The sequence below is a fragment of the Callorhinus ursinus genome, unplaced genomic scaffold, assembly GCF_003265705.2.
Source record: "Callorhinus ursinus isolate GAN/ISIS: 27379988/994484 unplaced genomic scaffold, GSC_fseal_2.0 scaffold6, whole genome shotgun sequence".
In the NCBI taxonomy this organism is placed as follows: Eukaryota; Metazoa; Chordata; class Mammalia; order Carnivora; family Otariidae; genus Callorhinus; species Callorhinus ursinus.
In genome coordinates, this window is record NW_027397068.1 from 30,049,754 (window position 1) to 30,068,352 (window position 18,599).

Consider the following 18,599-nt stretch of genomic DNA (forward strand, 5'->3'; position numbering starts at 1 on the left):
GGCCAAAGGAGAATTCATCCTTGCCTCCTCTAGCTTCTGGTGACTGACAGCATTCCTTGGCTTGTGGCTGCATCACTCCAGTCTCTGCTTCCATCTTCACATCGCCTTCTCTTTGTGTTGATCCCAGGAATGCAAGGTTGTTTTAACATCCCAAAATCAGTCAGTGTAGCCCCCAATACACACCCTACACAATTCCCCTCACTTGAGCAGAACTTGCAAATATGATGGAATAGTCACATCGGTGATTACGTTATATTATATAAAATTCCACTGTAACAGACTAAAGAGGAATTTCCCTGGCAGCCTTGAAGAAGCCAACTACCATGTTGTTGAAAAGGCCACATGGCAAAGTACAGTCTCTAGGAGCTAAGGATGGCCCTCTCCCGATAGCAGACAAACCCTACAACCACAGGAGCTGAATTCTGCCAAAAACTAGTGATCTTAGAAGAGAACTCCAAACCTTAGATGAGCTTGAAGTCCCAGTTTCCACCTTGAGATCTGGTGAGACTCCGAGCAGAGGACCCAGTCAACACATGACCACACTCCTGACCCACAGAAAATGTGAGATCATAAATGTGTGTTGTGCTAAGCCCAAAAAAAATTTTTTTAAGTTTATTTATTTAAGTAATCTCTACACCCAACATGGGGCTCAAACTCACAACCCCAAGATCAAGAGTTACATGCTCTTCCCACTGAGCCAGCCAGGCACCCTTGGCCAAAAATATTTTTTAGTGTAATTCATCCTATTAACAGCATAAAGGAGAAAAATCATATAATCATCTCATATGCAGGAAAGGCATTTAACAAAGTGCAGCACCTGTTTGTGATTAAAACTCTTGTCAAAATAGAAGTGGAAAGAAACTTCCTCCATTTGATTTAGGGCATCTATGAGAAACGTTCATCTAACATCATACCTATAGGTGAAATATCGAATACTTTCTAAGACTGAGAACGTTATAAGGTGTTCACTCATACCAGTTCCATTCAACATTGTATTGGATCTGCTATCCCATGCATTTAGGCAAGAAAAATAAATAAAAAGTTATTTAAATCGGAAAGGAGGAAGTAAAACTGTCTTTATTCACAGATGACATGATTGTGTATGTAGAAAATCTAGGGGAAACCTCTCATATTAGAACAGTGAATTTGGCAATGTTGCAGGATATAAAGGCAATATGCAAAAAACAACTGTATTTCTATATACAGATAATTACAAAATGAAATTTCACCCCTCAAAATTTCTACCTTCCATTAAACACTAGAGAACAATTCAGCCATGTTCTTTGCAACTTTGTAACAAGAATTGCCTTTTCTCCAGTTTCCAATTACCTGTTCTTCATTTCCATCTGAGACTTCACCAGAATGGCCTTTATGTCCATATATTTCTACCATCATTCTGTTCATGATTATTGATGTGTTCTCTAAGAAGATGGAAGCTTTCTCTCCAGCTCTCCTCTTCTTTCTAAGCTCAGCCAAATTGCCTCTAAAATTTCTCATTTCTAGCATGCACCTGGGACTCCTCCAGCCTCCCCCCAACCCACAGTTCCAAAGCTGATGCCACACTTAGGTACTTGTTACAGCAGCACCCCATTTCTTGGTACCAAAATCTGTATTAGTCTGCATGAGTTGCTATGACAAAATACCACAGACTGGGTGACCTCAACAACAGAAATTCATTTGCTCACAGTTCTGGAGGCTGGGAAGTCTGAGATCAAGGTCTGGCAGGGTTTGGCTTCTGGTGAAGGCTGTCTTCCTGGCTTGCCAGTGACAGCCCTCTTGCTGTGTCCTCACAGGGTAGGGAGAAAAGGCTGTGGGGAGAGAGGAGAGAAAGTGGGGGAGGGGGGCGCAAGGTAAAAAGGAGAGGGAAGAGAGCTCTCTGGTCTCTCTTCTTGCAAGGAAATTAGTATGACTATATCAAGGTTCTATCCTCCCCCCCCACATCACAGTCTTATCCTTATGACTTCATTTAACTATAATTACTTTGATAAAGGCCTTATCTCCAAATACAGCCACACTGGGGATAAGGGCTTCAACATAAGAATTTTGAAGGGACACAACATTCAGTTCATAATAGCACCTTTATGTGAAAAAATTCAGCAGTACTTTCTGAAAAAATCTAAGCAGCAGAAAAAGCCTGAAAAAGCAGAATGTACTTAATACATCTTAATGTTTTAAGTCAGTATTTTCATCCCTTTCCCTTATATTATATTCTCTCATTTAAAACAAATGAACAAATGTTCCTGTTAGGCTTGTGTTTCGCTGGTCCAAGCTGGCTTTGCACTGCCTGCAAGATAAAATGATGCTATTTGAGGTTTTAAAATGCCCACCATTTAATATGATCCGGGAATTCTATGCCAAGGTTAAAAAAAAATGATGCTAATGACTTGCTCTATTAATTGCCTGTTTGTGTTGGGTATCATGACAGGTGCTGGGAATGCAGGAGGAATAAAACCCGGGGGCTGTCCCCAAAGAACTTACAGTCGGCCAAGGACATGGACCCATCCTTTCAAAGTGTTTTTCCCAGGAGCAGTAAGAGGTTTGTACCGTCTTCCACATTCTCTTATCCAGGTGGCTGGTCAGAAAAGCAGCTATGGTCAAAGAATAGTTTTCCAAGGGAGGCTCTACCCTCCAAATAGCACCGTATTGAATATACATACAGTCCGTGCCAAGCTGTGAAGCAACTGGACGTGCGCAGTATCTATTTTAAATAGAAATGGAAGTTTTGTGTTTGTGCCACTTAAACATTCTTCAGTTCACTCCATGATGGCCTTGACCATTGGGGTAACCACATTAGGTTCATCAAGTAAGTTATTAACGGACAGCCAGGTAAAAGGAGAAGAACCCAATGCCACTCTACCCACAAAATGCTGCCTATTTGTTTTTTTCTAAAATATCATTCTAATCTTCATTTTCTTATAGAAAGGATGTTTTCCCAAGAAACGTTTTTAAAACTGTCATTTTGCCTCCGAGGTATATGTAAGCAGCGCTGTTTGTGGTTTTGTGACATCAGAAGCATCCTGAATAAAACAACATATTGCAACTCGCAGGGAGACTTTGCATCTCTGCAGGACAAGTGTCATCTGAAAAGCTTCTAGGCATGCAGGTAAAATTTTGACACTAAAACTTTGACAGGAGTTTTTCTAGACTTAAAAAAATCCACAGAGAAACAAAGTCAATTAAATTTTATTACAACCAAGAATATAAAATAAATGCAATGTAATTTATTTTAGTTTTAACAGTCACTTCAAGAAGAATGTCAGGACAACTCAAAGGCAGGGAAACACTCAGGCTCCAAAGTGGCTGCTCTCCTACCCCCCACGGAGCGTGCCTTGCTGAGGGGCAGCCGGCTCTGAGCGCACACCTTGCGCCAGAGTGTGGGAAGCATACACGGTCATCTCTATCATCATAGAAAGAGGGGTGCGTGCAGAAAATGGCTGAAAGAAGAGACAAAGACAGGTACACTCCACAAATAGGAATTATGGGAATTACAAACTAGGCAGTTTAGAAAGGATATACTACATAACATATATAAAAAGTACTTTAAATTGTTGTTAAAAAGGACATCTTCAGTCCAGATTTTGTGTAATACTTTTAGTGTCTACACAGACAAATCTTTAAAAAAATTAAATAGTATTAATTTACTAAATATTTAGGAGATAACAGTGCATTAAGGGTTTTTTTCATATAATACATACATATCACTCCTTTGCAGTGATAGCATAGAAGAGTAGGTATGGCCTTAGGTACAACACATTTTTTTAAAAATCCTAAAACAATGAACATTGCTTTATATGATATCTGTGACTACTCTTGAAGATGATGGGGGCCTAAACTGCTATGTTTGATATAAAATATTACTTATACTTGAATCCTTCAAGCCTCCTTTAGGTTAACTGCTATTTTATTGCCTTTCTCCACTCCCTAGAAAGATATCACCAGAGAGTTCAGGATTTGCAATTTTCATAGAATTCTTCCTTCATTGTATAGTTTCTGCCACATCATTTTATTCAAAGCAGATTAAGCTGCAAATCTTACTGTCCGACGATGTTTCCTTTTCCCTTGAGCAGAGAAAACAGCATCATTTCAGAGGTATACACCCAGCAGTTGCTTCACCAGGAGTGAGGCAGTGAACATGTAGGTAAACGTCGTCCCTTTCCATTCTTCAATGTAAATTAGGTTTAGAAGAGTGACAGAGTAGTGCAGAAGGCCAAAGTTCTAAGTACTAAAGTTTTAAAACCACACAGATATAAAAATATACATGCCCTTGGTTTTCATAAGTTACTACACGATCTACTTTTATCACAAGGATTGCTTCAGCCTCATAGTAACAGCCCTGCCACCAGGCTACCTTCCCCTTGAGCTCAGCTCCCCTGAAACTCTAGAATCCCTTTTCCCAAACACACACCTCACCAGAAAGCTAATTCAAAAACTGATTTGTAATATGGAGGGTAGAGAACGTTCACTTGTATTCCTTCCTTCCTTTCAAATAACCTCCCTTGGTTTGGGTGTTCTCATGGGCTGAGGGGGTGGGGGCCCTTCCTGCATTCTCAGGGAACAAGGCAGTAATATGTTTTCAGAGAGGAATGAGGTCATCTGGGGACCACAAAGGTAAATTTTAACCTCAAAAAGCTTCACAGATCTCCCTCAAGGTCCCACAGTTTAGGGTCCAAAAGAAGGTTAAAGGCTTTGTTCCCCTTCACAGGGAAAAGGGAATCATGAGCCAAAATTATTTCAAGGGTGCTGGGCCCAACTGGGCATCCCCAACTCCGAGGCAAGAACAAGAAGAAAAGGGCCAGTACCAGCACAGTGACCAGAATAATGGGGATATCTGGCTGTATCCTGGAGAACACTGTGGACTAGGAAAAACGGATGAAATCCCCTCATGGTTTCTCTATCAGTTCTGCCAGTAACATTAGCTATCTGCAAGGAAAGCAGGGTAGTTCTGTGATTATATAAGCACATATCACAAAAATAGCGTATCAAAGTTGCTTATAAAGTATTCAGGGGCATGGTATTTTGGTCTATGCACATAGGTGGGCTTCCCTTTTATTAAATGTAAGTGCCCCCCAAGGGCAGCAACAGAGCTTCTGTTTTCATTGTAATTTCCCACAACCACTTAAGGAGTGCGTTCTGCTTATCAGGGTCACCCAACTGTTGCTGAAGGCTGCTGTGAACATTTCAGATCCACACTAATGCCTGTTGTGATAGTTAATCACTGGCTTTCTCTAAGGTAGATAGAAACCTCCGGATAACACTGTTTCTCACACGGCAGAATTTGGAATAGTAAGTCTATCCAAGTGAGTTTAGAAGTAAACAAAAGGACCTTCATACTCTTATAAGCCACTCCTCTCATCCCAGGAGAACTTACTGTCAATGGAATGGATCCTAAGCTCCTTAAGGACAGGAAGTGTGTCTTGCCCTTTGAGTCTTCCGGCCAGCCTGGCACTGGGCACGTGGTGAGGGTGCAGGGAGCATCTGATGACCCATAACTCCGGACAGTGAGGCTTCAGGGCACAGGATAGAACTTTATACAGGTAGCTACGTTATGCAAAGGGCTATTAATTTCCCATAAAAAAAAAAAAAATGGAAGGGGTGAATTACCATTGAGACGGTCAGAAATTCCTTCCAATGGAGCAATGCCGACTGTTTCATCTTCGATGTTCATGAGTGTCACTATATAGCTTTTATTATTAATAAGCATTATTATGCTGAGATCAGTAAGGTCCTTGCTGGCTACAGTATCACATTAATAGTGCAAAATGTATACTGGCTTCTGTCTAAAATCTTATTTTGCTTGTGTATGGACCCAGAGTATCATAACCAGGTAGATAAGTTCACAAAGAATAGTTTTAAAAAAATGCATATAACTTGCATATACAACAATCAGCTATTTCTTCTAGCTCAAGAAAACATTTAAAACAAGGCTGGTGCTGCTGGCAGCATTCAGAAGAACACAAATTTCTTGCCCTTACACTACAATGGGAGGTCTAAGTCTTTACATTTCCTGTGATTCTGGGGAGTGAGGGGCTCCTTTCACCGGCTAAGAAAGAACTCAGCCTCTAATTCATAGATCGTGGAAATGCAAATATGCACTTTATCTAGTATAGTCATGTATACTATCTGCCCATAGTTTTTTAGGCACAATTATTAACTTTTCTCCTAGGGGCAAAGAAAGCATTCAGTGCAATGAAAAGATTCTTGATAGAACTAAGTTTCAGTAACAACAGCAAAATTATGCATACATAATACATACTTGAAACATGAATAAAACCTAAATTTTTAACATGCTTTAAAAATAGTCACTCTATGTCTAATGCAAATATGAATGCAGAATGCTGCTCTTTATTTTAAAAGCAGATTAATTTCCAAATTAATTTGCAGGCTTCTATTTGAGTACTCTTGATTATGTAAGAAAGTTACTCAAGCTAACCCCAACGTGAAGAAACCAACAGTTCTTTAGAGAAGCCAACTTTATATACAATACACACTAAAAGCTTTTCCTTCAAAGGTAAGTAACACATCCTTTGATCAACATTACTCCTTAAAGAAACCCTAGTGCAGTTAATACTCTCTTCTGCTTTCTGGTGTGGGGCACCAGAGGGCTGCAGTTCATCAAAGCTCTTGAAACCCTTTTTAAGGTAGACTTAGCTACACGAAGGTTAAAACGAGAATTCTTAAGTACTGAATACTCTTCAGAACAAGGTGATTCTGGGAACTACGTTCCATATGAATGACTGATCATATAAAAACTAGCACATACTTCAGTTCTTCGTAGCATAAAGCATAGTAACTGTAAAGATCTAGGCTGTTTTTGGTTGTAAGTTCCCTCTGTCCCACCATTTGTCTTTTTTTAGACCTTCCCTGAAACTAGATAAATAAAAACGTAATAGTAAAGTACTTTGGGACAGTAACAATTTCTGTTTAAGACTTCCATGAGCAAAACAGTCATATTCTGTGAAAACAACGTAGTGCTTTAAAAGGTGCATTTTTACCTGTGTTGCTAGATCAGTTCATGAAGTATAAAACTATACACCACTGGAGTCCTGTGTCTAAAACATTAAAATCCTATTAAAAGAGCTTTGAAAAGATAAATCATAGTGATTGCTACAGCATGAGAAAGGTGCACCAGGAAATCCTTCCAAAAAATGCTGAAGGTTACAGAAGTTAAGTGCTGGGATTAGATCAGACTCTGGATCAAAGTCACAATGGAACACATGCAGGGAAAGGGTGTTGGGGAAACTTCACAAAAATCTTCTTTAAGCCCATAAAGAAGAGACATCAGTCAGTCCTGCAAAATGCTCAGGATGGAGTCTTCCTCCTAAGTGGATGAGTTTTAAACGGCATCATTGTTTGCATTTTTTGGTTCTTTTCAATGCGGACATCATATTGCTGGAGTCTGTGCTCTGGGCTGCGGCGGTCAGTAGCGGTGGCCCTGGTGAGACGGGTGGTACTGTGCACTCTGCTGGGAGGAGGACGAGTAGCCGAGTGTGCTCTGGGACTGAGAGGATCCCTGAACACTGCTTTGGTAATTCAGGCGCGAACTGGAGTGCTGGGGGAAGGAAAGGGCAAAAGGGAATCACTGGGGGAGGGAGAGAACGGCTGAGGGTGTTCATCACGACAGGACGGGGTGCAGGAACCATTTTCAGAGGCTCCTGGTTCAGAGTGATGGTAGCGGACAGGCTGATGTAAGCTCGTTAATACATTTTGCGTACTTGGAACCACGGCCTGCCACCACTGTGACAACATGTTTTGGCAGGCATGAAGTTTGGCTGGATTTCTTTGGGGGCATAAGCCGCAGCGGCAAAGAAAGGCAGAAGGGAAATGTAGGCTGGCCCCCTGCTCTTGATACTGACTAACTCTGCTTAGTTGTTCTTTGTGTAACTGAGATTTGCAAAAAAGAATGCTCAATTTGGCACTGAATTAGTGGTATTCATAATGTATACGGATGTGCTGTTAATTTCCTCATTATAAATAACAAAGCGATGATTAAGAAGTCATTTCTAGAGAAGAGAATTTTCAGAGGTGGAGGCTCCCACACGACAAAGCAAGGCAGGGTGGGCAGGGTGAGGGGGCAGTAAGTGCGTTGTATAAACCTCAGGTAACATTTAGAATGAAAAAAAATGTTTATACATGAAAATGCCCTCAAGAGAAAGCACAGGCAAATGTATTTCAGTTCAATGTTTTTTTTTTTATTACCTTAAATGAAACATTCATCTTCATGGTACAAATATGGGGCAAATATTAAAAATATGTTTAAAAAATCATCTATAGAATAAGAACATGGTGCCTCGTTAGAGATAAGCATAGCTGGAACCAGTGTCTTTGGCTAAGCTTGGAAGGCTGGTTTTTCCCGTGAGCAAAGTGGGAAAGATCTTACTAATAAAACCATTACTTGGAGTAAAAAATGTAAATGACCTTGAGGTGGCACCGGGGGTTTAAGGAAGGACAAATCAGCAGGGTGCCCCCAACTCAGTGTGCAAAGGCTGCCAAACCAAACTTGCAACATCTGGTCTAAGACAGCAGGGCCATAAGATAGTCTCAGTGAAAAACAGCTCTGCTTAGTTCCTTCCCCATTACAGAACTCTGGCTAGTTGCAGAGAGTAAGATGGAGTCACTCATGTCAAGCAGGGGCCTGTGTCGAGCAATGACACAGCAGCTAAGGGGACTGTAACTCCCAGATATTGCCGAGACCAGCACCAGTGGATGACACCTCAGAACTGATTATCAGCAGACAGAGAGGGGGTTGGCAGGGGCCCAAGACTGATTAAATCCCTTTAAAAAGGGAGAATTTTTGCAGCAAACTGTCCCACTCCTCAGACACTGACCCTTCTATGTCCGACCACTTCAAAAAGGCACCTGTAGCCGAAGGCTCTGCCCGACTGATCTCTGAACAGAACTGAGATCCTTCGCTGCTTGAACATCCGAAGCACGAAGTGCCGAGAACTGACCGGGACCAGACCGAGGCCTTATCTCAACTCTGCGCCCACAGACTGACTTCTCATTTGGTTTGATAACTTCCTACCCCTTATGCTACCTCGTTTGTTGGTGACTTGGCTGTGTTCTGCTCTGTGTGCCAGGTAAGGAGCCAAGTTAATCATGTGGTGAAAAGTCACTGAGTTTGGAACCCTGCACCTGCTTTATAATGTTAATCTTGCTTTATGACTGAATAAAGCCAACACTGTGGCAAGACGCAACTGTGTTTGTGCCTTCATGGCGTGCTCATGACACTAGATGTGTTAGTGTAAGAAGCCTTTCAGGCTTCCAAATTCACATGTTTTATTTTTAAGTTAATTATGAAAAACATATTCTTGCCACTCACATGACCTACAACTGTTACACTGGCTATGATTATTTTACTTTTGCAGATTAAATTCAGCATGAAAGTTCCTCCATACTAGGCAAAGAACAAACATGTTGAAATGTGAGCCGGAGGTAGGTGCGATGGGGTTCTCCCACCCCCACATCATACTGATCTCTACAACTAAGTAGCTGAAATATCTACCCATTCCATAGATACGCTGAACATTATTTGAATTTTATTATTTGTTATTTAGTTTAGAGAAGAAAACCACAGGCACCAAATGGTGTCACTTAGGCCAAGTCACCAAACCAGAGCTTAATACCTAATCTAACTGCAGTTTCAACTTTCCCCAGAAATGTAGTTTACCAGGTCAGTCAGGAAATTTTCTGACGGTTGCCAAAGAGTCTGCCACCTGGGCCCTTTCCATTCCCCCAAAGGAAGATGAGGTAATACGCACAATCAGACCCCTGCTCTTTCCCCCGAAGGGAAAGCGACCCAGCCAGGAATGATCTTTTCTTCTCTTTTGCTAATAACTTTCTTGCCCTGCCCTCCTTCCTATAAAAACCTTCCATTTTGCACAACTCCTGGGAGCTCCCCTCTGCTTGCTAGATGGGATGCTGCCCAATTCACAGATCATTTAAAAAAGCCAATTCGATCTTCAAATTTACTCTGTGGAATTTTGTTTTTTAGCCAGCAGAACCAGTGGAAGTGCTACTGTGTACTCCTCTGCTTGCAGGGACTCTTCTAAAGGAAGTTTTCAGAGAAGAGGTTGTGTGAAAACACATTCGTCTGCAGATATATTCAAAATGTAAAGCCAGTTGAGGCAGCTACTTATTATGTCTTTCTCGTTAATGTTTCTCTTGATTCCCGTTCCTCATCAGTGAGTTTATGACTCCCTCGCCTGTGGTTTTGTTTTCTATTATCTCCATCGTCTTGCTCCTCTTCCACCAGCACCCTGAAGATCTATAGCTACAAGTTTTAAGGGTGTTCCCCCCCTTTCTTAGATCTTAGCTGGTTACTTTCCTTGAAAATGAGGGTTTAAAAAAAAGGAAGAAAGAAAGAAAATGAGGGTTTTGTGGGGTTTTGTTTGCAGTATTCCCTATGGTTTTCACAGGTATTTTTACCTCTCTCTCCCCAAATACTAACAATCCTTAGACTTTTTTTCCCTTTAGTTTCCCAAATTAGTAGTACAACCTGCAGAGGCCGCTTGTAGACAATGGGCTTGAGCAATGAAACTTGATCAAGGCAAAAGGGCCCACAGCGACCCCCTGGCTGCTGAACGCAGCCCCCTCAGGGGACCCACCTCAAGATATCCATAGGCCCTAGCTGACCAACGGGCTACTTACAACCAGGCACAGTCACCAAAAAAGGGAGGATTCCGTAGTCATCATACCTCCTCACCTTCCCGCTCTAACTACAGCCCCCGCCCACAGCCCCCTGGCGCACGGCCTCTCCTCCGCGGTCCTGCCCGCCGCTCTCTTGCACCGTATTCAGTGAACTTCTATCTCCTCTGTTACCCTTTCATGGCCTGGAGCACCAGCTTCCGCCCATCCCCGCCCCACACTCGGGGAGCCCCCAGCCCATCAAGAGAGACACAACATTTAGACAGATACCACACAATTGTAGGGGTTTTTTTTTTATCTTAATAATAAAAAGTATTTTCTAGTCTCACAAATACTTCCAGTGAGATTTAACGGTGATTTCTGAAAAGTCTCAAGCTTATTCCCTTTCTATGTTTACATGGCTACTGACTATTTCCTCTGGGTGACAGCAAATCTTTCTCAAGTATGCAGCTTATTTTGTCCAAAATAAGCTGCCGCTCCGCTCTCTTTCAGTTGCTTATCTGTTATCTTTTTCTGACCCAAAGCTGACAGGCAGCTGGAAGGGTAATATGAGAAATCTTCTTTGAGGAGGGAGATGCCTGCCTCACCTTCCCCCCTCAGGAAGTCCGGAAAAACAAGTCAAGAAATGAAACGTTTTGCAATTACATGAAATATGACCAAAACCTTCATTTACATATAATGACCTAGAAATAGGACTGTACCATTTGTACAAACTTCAGAGTCAAGTACTACTTAAGTCTAAAAGGCTCTATTATAAAATTGATTTCTGGGGCGCCTGGGTGGCTCAGTCGGTTGAGCGTCAGCCTTCAGCTCAGGTCACGATTCTGGGTTCCTGGGATCAAGCCCCTAGTGGGGCTCCCCGCTCAGCCTGGCGTCTGCTTCTTCTGCTCCCTCTGCCCCTCCCCGCTGCTCCTGTTCTAGCTCTCGCTCTTTCATTCTTTAAAAAAAAAAAAAAATCCTACTTCCCATTTCATAAAACGTATGGCCGCTAGCAAGAACAAAAGCGAGGGCGTACCTGATAATCTGACGGCATAACAGGCCCGCCCGAGTTTGCGCCCGAGGGCCCCAGGCGGGGCTTCTTGTTCGGAGGCACCTGATTGAGGCCCGAGTCCTGACTGTGCTGCAGGCCGGCCCCCGCAGCCCCGGCGCCGGCCCCCGCCCCGCCGGCAGTCCCGTTGGTCTGGGTGCTGTTCTGTTGCGGCGGGGGAGCCTGCGCGGGGGCCGCCGCCTGCTGCGGGGGCGCTGTGGGCTGCTGATGTTGGTTCTGCTGCTGCTGCTGATTCTTGGAAGAAAAAGAAAAAGGCAAACTCGGTATGAAACTACATTAACAGGTCAGTGCTTTCTTTTTCTTTTCCTTTGTAACAGAACATTACTTCGATTACTGGATATGCACACGTGACTGCGACCAAACTGGAGAGCGACCTAGGTGGGACACGGCAGTGACTACAGCCGGGGCATGCAGCACCCCCAAAGGTCAGGGTACTGAGTCCTGAACAGGTTTCATTCTCTGAGGTTCATTTAAGATTGCGCAGTCATCCTCCACCCCAGTCGCAGACACCCCACTGGAGAGCATGCGGCACCCAGGAACTAGTTCTGCACGCATGGACCCAGCAGTACTGGTCTCCATCATGAGTTTGGAAAAGTAGAGGGATACTGGCAGGGCCTGATATATCCAATTACAAGCAAAGAAGAGAAAGATGCTTTGAAAGCAGTCTGCTATAAAGTGATGGTGTTGACACCGAACAAACAAAATGCAACAATTAAGAATCCTGGAATGGGGCGCCTGGGTGGCTCAGTCGTCAAGCATCTGTCCTCGGCTCAGGTCATGATCCCGGAGTCCTGGAATCGAGTCCCACATTGGGCTCCCAGCTCAGCGGGGAGCCTACTTCTCCCTCTGACCCTCTCCCCTCTCATGCTGTTTCTCTCTCAAATAAATAAATAAATAAATAAATAAATAAATAAATAAATCAAATCTTAAAAAAAAAAAAGAATCCTGGAATAAAATGGGCTCTAAAAGAAATCAGAAGTTCATTTTTCTGTAAACTTATTATATTTCAAATTGCAAAGTACATCTGCAGTCACGTCAATACATAATTAAAGGCAGTTAAATACGTAGGAATCAGTAAATTATACTTCCCTAAATTCTCTTTTCGCCTCCCTTACTCTCTGGAAGTGAAGTGTACCGTGTAGCTTATACCTTGTCACCTTTCTCTTCAGGTTCATCTTCATTAAGGAATTCTCGTTTGGGGTATGGAATCTGGCAGCCAGCAAACACACTACAAAATTATAAAAAAAAAAAATATATACATCATGACCTAAAATCTACAATATCATTGACCTTAAATGTTAACTTAAAATTCCACTTTTTTTTCTTAACATATTTCCCACTCTTCATCTATAGCTAATATTTGCTGGATGCCTCCCAAGACAACTTAATTCAAGCAAATAAGAAAAGAATTTGTGGTACGCCTGGGTGGTGCAGTCAGTTAAGCATCCAACTGTTCATTTCGGCTCGGGTCATGACCTCAGGGACAGGAGATTGAGCCCTGCATTGGGTTCCGACAATGCTGGGCATGGAGCCTACTTAACATTCTCTCTCTCCCTCTGCCCCTCACCCTCCTCTCTCCCTCTCCAAAAAAAAAAAAAAAATTTGTTGTCTAAGTTTTATGCTAATTGTATAAACTCATCTGGCTGACTGATCTAAAAGTCCCACCTGTTCTCAGCTTTAGTTTTTTTCTGTAGTACTGAATAACGGTCATTCCTAAAATACTTGTTTCATTCACACCTCACTATAGCTTTGCCTGTTTCACAATACAGGCCATTTCTTGAGTACTTTTTCTCCAAGGGAGTATTAATGGAAAACTTCAGTAACACTGCAGTAAAGTGCTTCTCTTACTTTCAGCCACCATCTGACACCTTCAACCTGGAGCAAAGGATACAGAAAATGTAGGATACATACTCTAATGTTGGCAAGGGGTCCTCCTGAAAATAGGGATCCTGCAGAGCCTGCTCCGAGGTAATTCTCTTGGTTGGATCCATAGTAAGGAGTTTCTGAAGCTAGAGTAACACATGAGAAACTGATAGCACATGGAAAGATTGCTTATAAATCAATGTTTTGACTTTTGTATAAATGTCTAGCAGGATTAGTATCAATGTCATTTTGTAGAGCTCACCATGCTATTAGTACACTACACACATTGATGTGAAATTGGCAGAAATCATTAGCGTTAAAGCCCTTTAAAAGTGTAACTTTTTTTCCTGCTGATAAATCATTGGAAAAAATTAAGTCTAGAAGTCAAGGGTGACATCTCAAAAGAAAAATATTTCATTTTGCCTCAGCATCCACCAATTTCTTTTCTTTCTGAAGAGGAGGAATAGCTAGGGCAATTCCACGGTGAACGGGACAAGGTGGCCTGTGCCACAGATCCGACGTCCCCGTCTGGGAGAGGCACCTACCAGGAGGAACACTTTGCTGTCAGGTTTGACCTTGTGTTTCTCCATGTACTTTATGAGGCTACTGTTGGCGTACCTGCAAGAGGACATGACAATCACACATCACTGGGAACACTCACACATTTTTTTTCCCATAAAATGTTTCTCACTGAAGTACAGTTTACACAATCTGTATTTTTTAATGGAAAGCTCCCAGATTGATTTTCCTATAAGATACATGTTTAGGCCATTGTTTTTTCTGCTTAATAAAAGAACACATAACCGAATACTGGCAAATGTGTGAAGAAGGAGGAACTGTTAAACACCCTGCGCAAGAGTTTCTATTGTTACAACAGCTTTGGAAAACAATTATACATTAACCATTAGAGTTGAAAATGTGAACAACCTAAAATCTAGCAATTCCTTTCCTAGGTAGGTACTCTAAGAGATTCCTTTGTGCATGTATATCACAGGATACCTGAACAAGAATGTTCTTAGCAGCATTTCTGTAGTGAAAAAAACTGTAAGCAACACAAATGTCTAACAGTTAAAGAATGGCTACATTGTTATATATTCACAGAATGGAAAGTTACACAATAGTAAAAATAAATACAGAGGTTGAGTGGGGAATAAAAGCAAATAAAAGCAGACTATAATTTATAAAAAGTTCAAAGATATATTAAACTGAAACAATAATCCACTTAGAGATACATACATCTGTAGCAAAACCAGAATAAAAAATGTGGAATGATAAATACAAATTCAGAACCATGTTGACCCATTGGGAGGGACATGAACAGGAAGGCAGGGTACACAGAGCACTTCAGTAATCTTAGTAATGTTCTATTTCTTATGTTGAGGGGTGAGTAGAGGAGTATTCGTTTTATTATTCTAAAAAGACTATGTATCGTGTTTTCATTGTATGTTCTTTCCTATATATGAAACATTTCACATTAAAAAGGCCAAAAAATAAGTAATATATATGTTTATGGTAGAAAATTTAGAAAATACTGAAAAGTATAGAGAAGAAAACTGAAATCACTCAGAGTCCAGCCATTCAGTGATTAAAAAAAAAACAAAGCACCCAAACACTGTTGAGATTTTGCTTTTTCCTTTGGCATTTTTGCTATGTATCTATGTATGATACGAACACAGAGGGGTTTTTGTTTTGTTTTTATAAAATTGGGATCATACTATACAAACTGTCCTACCTCTTTTCACTTAATAATAATAATGTTTCATAAACATTTTTCCTTGTCTAACGCTACCTAAACTACTAATTTGCAGTGGTTGTATATTCCTACTGTTACTGATGTTGTTTGTTTCACCATAGTTAAGAAATATGGGTCCTTGTAGGTTAATCTGATCCGCAGGGTAGGGAGACAATGCTGCACAGCAGGTGAGAATTAGGGACCCCTTCTAGACCCTGACTCCTGGCATTTACCAGCTGTGTGATCTTGGGTAGTTCGTTAACCCCTATGAAAGCCTTAGGTTCCTCCTCTGGAAACTGAGGATTATAATCATACCTATTTTACAGAGTTGTTGTGAGGACCGTATGAGAAAATGTGGGTCAGGGCTTAGCACCACGTCTGACACATAGTAAGGACGTAGTAAGCCATTTGTGGCTGCTCTGATTGCTTCCATAGGATAAATTTTTGGATTTATTAGGTCAAAGGATATGTACATTTCAAAGCCATTTTTATGTGCTCTAGAACCTTGCTACAAAAAGCTGGCCCTCAGCTCAGCAGTATGGGCCCCCCGAGAGCCTCCACTTTTAACAAGGTCTCCAGGTGATTTGTATGTACATTCAAGTTTGAGAAACATTGTGCTCAGCAGTCGCATACAAGGGAGAGTGCCCATTTTATCGTACCCTTGCCAACCCTAGATATGTTCATTTTAAAAATCTTTAACATGTGTATTCATTTAAAATTTCCTCAGAGTGCCTGGCTGGCTCAGTCGGTAGAGCACGTGACTCTTGATCTCAGGGTTATTAAGTTCAAGCTCCACAGATGGGTATAGAGATTGCTTAAAAATAAAACCTTAAAGAAAAAAAATTTTTTTACATCTTTTCCAATACCAGGAACATTTTTATTAGCAAGGTAGCCACTAAGTTTGTTAATGGGAAGAAATTTTAAAGTTTATATAGAAATGGAGTTTGTCTACATATATGTCTTTGGTCTTCATGTTAAATCAACTGATTTCTTGGGTTAACTCCAGATTCTAGGTTATTTATTTCTATCATAATATCGGACCATGCTTATTGGAACATTCAATTTTAAAGTCAAGTTAGAGACTTCCTTTTAATTCTACTTTCACCTTGCCTTCTACTGAGCTAATAAGAGCTCTGGGAAGATTACAGAAACTTCTATTCACTATCCTTCCCAATTCACTAAAGAGTAATTTTTTTGGTCCTTTTCATCTGATACAATGAAAGCAAGTTATTTTGCCTTTTACGTCATTTCAAATCATGTTTTCTGAAATTTTTAATTATATTTTACGTTAGTGACTTGTATGTACTCCATTAGATTTAGCTAATTTTTAATACAGTCCTTTCATCTTATGTATCAGTAGCCTGCTTTCACAGGGGTAGAACCATTTGCATAAGACATATGGGCTCTTATCACTGAGCTTTTCCTATTACTTTTCCAACTGAATTTCTTTTATCTTCTAAAACTTCTCTCCTTTTATTTCTGGTTACTGTAAACAGTATCATTTTATATGAAAATTTTCCTTTGGTCTTTAAACACTAAGATAAATGTTAAGTGCTTACATTAATTTTCTCTATCTTTTACACTATTAGCTTCAATTACTTGTACCACTTTCATTAATACCCATTTGACAAGTACCTAATGAGCATGTACTATGTACCAGGCCCTGGGGATACATATAATGGTGTAGAGAGTAGATATAACCCATACTATCTAGAGGGAAAGGCAGATAAGCATTCAAAAGCAAACCGTAGTGCAAAGTCATCAGTGCGGAGAGAAGCAGCAAGGATGCTACGGGAGAACCGAGGGGGAGGACCTAACTCAGACCTAGAAGGTCAAGGGAGACCTCCGCAGGCAAGTGATGCCTAAGCCAAGACCTAAAGGATAAGCAGAAAGGAAAAATAGGAGTTAATCTGAAGAGTTAAAATGAGTGGGAGGAAAGTTCATCCTAGACTGAAGGAACAGCATATATAAAAACCCAGAGGTCAAAAAAAGCTCTGGGTTTTTCAGATTCTTAAAGAAATTCATGATGTCCAGACTATAGAATACAAAGCGGACAGTGGCTTAGTAGATGAATTTGTTGATGTATAAGCCAAAGCTCTATAAGCCATCCTAAAGAATTGAGAGCAGTGGTGATTTAAGAGCAACTAGGAAACCAACATGATCCAATTTGCTTTTGGCAATGATTGCAGTATAGACAGTGAGCTGGAATAAAGACTGGAGGTAGAAATACCACTTGGAAGGCCACTGCAGGATCCTAAGTGAGAGATGGTGGTCTGGATTGTAATAGTGGCAGAGTAGATGGAGAGAAATACAAAGAACTGACTAGACTTACTAACTGTTTGGACCCCGCAAGGTAAAATGGGAGAGAATGGGATAAGAGAAGGATCAGGGATATCTCAGGTCTTGGGCTTGAACAACTGGGTGAATCATGGAGTCATTTCCTAAGATAGGAAATACAGCGGGAGGAGAGTGTGGGAGGGTAGATGATGAGTTCAATTTTGGACATGCAACTGGAAGTATTTATGGAACATTCAGGTTGGGATTCCATAAGGCAATTAGACAAGTGGGTCTGAAACTTGGAAAAGAGATCCTACTCGGATGCATAAACTGGGAGTTATCAGCATAATCACTGGTAAATTGTCGCCAATAAAATCAGAGAAACTGCCCAGGGAAAATGTCCAGAGTGAGAAGAGAGCCCAAGACAGAACCTGGAGCAATATGAGTGTTATCTTTAGGAGACAGAAGAAAAACACTCCACCAGGGACTGTGTACAAGAGGGGCCAAGAATGACTGAGTGCCATTTCCTACTTCTCTTTATCATGTCTGCTTTTGTTCCTACAAGCCATCCTGTCCTGAAAGTTTCCTGTTAAGTTGCCCGAAAGAGAACCTCTTTTGCCTTTTTTCCTCTAGGCGTGTGCATTTATAACAAACTCCTCTCACGCTGTCACCTTTATTCTTTCATTTCTGTTCAGTGTACCACCAGTGTGGTTTACTCAGCTTCTGGGCCATGCATTCACCCTTCTGCTATCCTTCCTGGTTGCCTAACCCAGCATTTCGGTCACTAGTCATTATTCAGATAAAGATAAAATCACAGTCGCGGCCTTGAACTCAGCCCTCATCATGCTAAAATAGGAGAGACGTTCAAACACTATATTGACCCTTAAAATTCTTAAAAGTTTGTAAAATACTACAGCCTAAGCCTCACATGTACGTTACCAACATCTGGGATATCGTCTTTAAGTCAGAAGCATAATTAATATATTAAAATCTAAATTTCTGGTTTAAATACTAATCTCTATCTGGCTTTTAAAA

The 18,599-nt window shown here is 41.2% G+C and overlaps 1 protein-coding gene and 1 long non-coding RNA gene across 3 annotated transcripts in view; one reads left to right on the forward strand and one right to left on the reverse strand.

The window, feature by feature from the left end:
* Positions 1–3,167: 3,167 nt before the first annotated feature.
* The window catches only part of CDK19 (cyclin dependent kinase 19), a 165,992-nt gene continuing 150,560 nt past the window's right edge, over positions 3,168–18,599 (reverse strand). For both annotated transcript variants that reach the window (XM_025864079.2, XM_025864087.2), the window contains 5 exons: positions 14,101–14,173; positions 13,604–13,701; positions 12,842–12,920; positions 11,660–11,926; positions 3,168–7,549 (listed from right to left, as the gene is read on the reverse strand). In XM_025864079.2, coding sequence (XP_025719864.1) covers positions 7,418–7,549; positions 11,660–11,926; positions 12,842–12,920; positions 13,604–13,701; positions 14,101–14,173 — 649 coding nt within the window. In that variant the 3' untranslated portion in view covers positions 3,168–7,417. The remainder of the gene's footprint in view (positions 7,550–11,659; positions 11,927–12,841; positions 12,921–13,603; positions 13,702–14,100; positions 14,174–18,599) is intronic.
* On the forward strand, positions 8,944–12,222 carry LOC141372971 (uncharacterized). Its single transcript, XR_012378526.1, has 3 exons — positions 8,944–9,077; positions 9,366–9,432; positions 12,010–12,222. It is a non-coding gene; the product is annotated as an uncharacterized lncRNA (long non-coding RNA).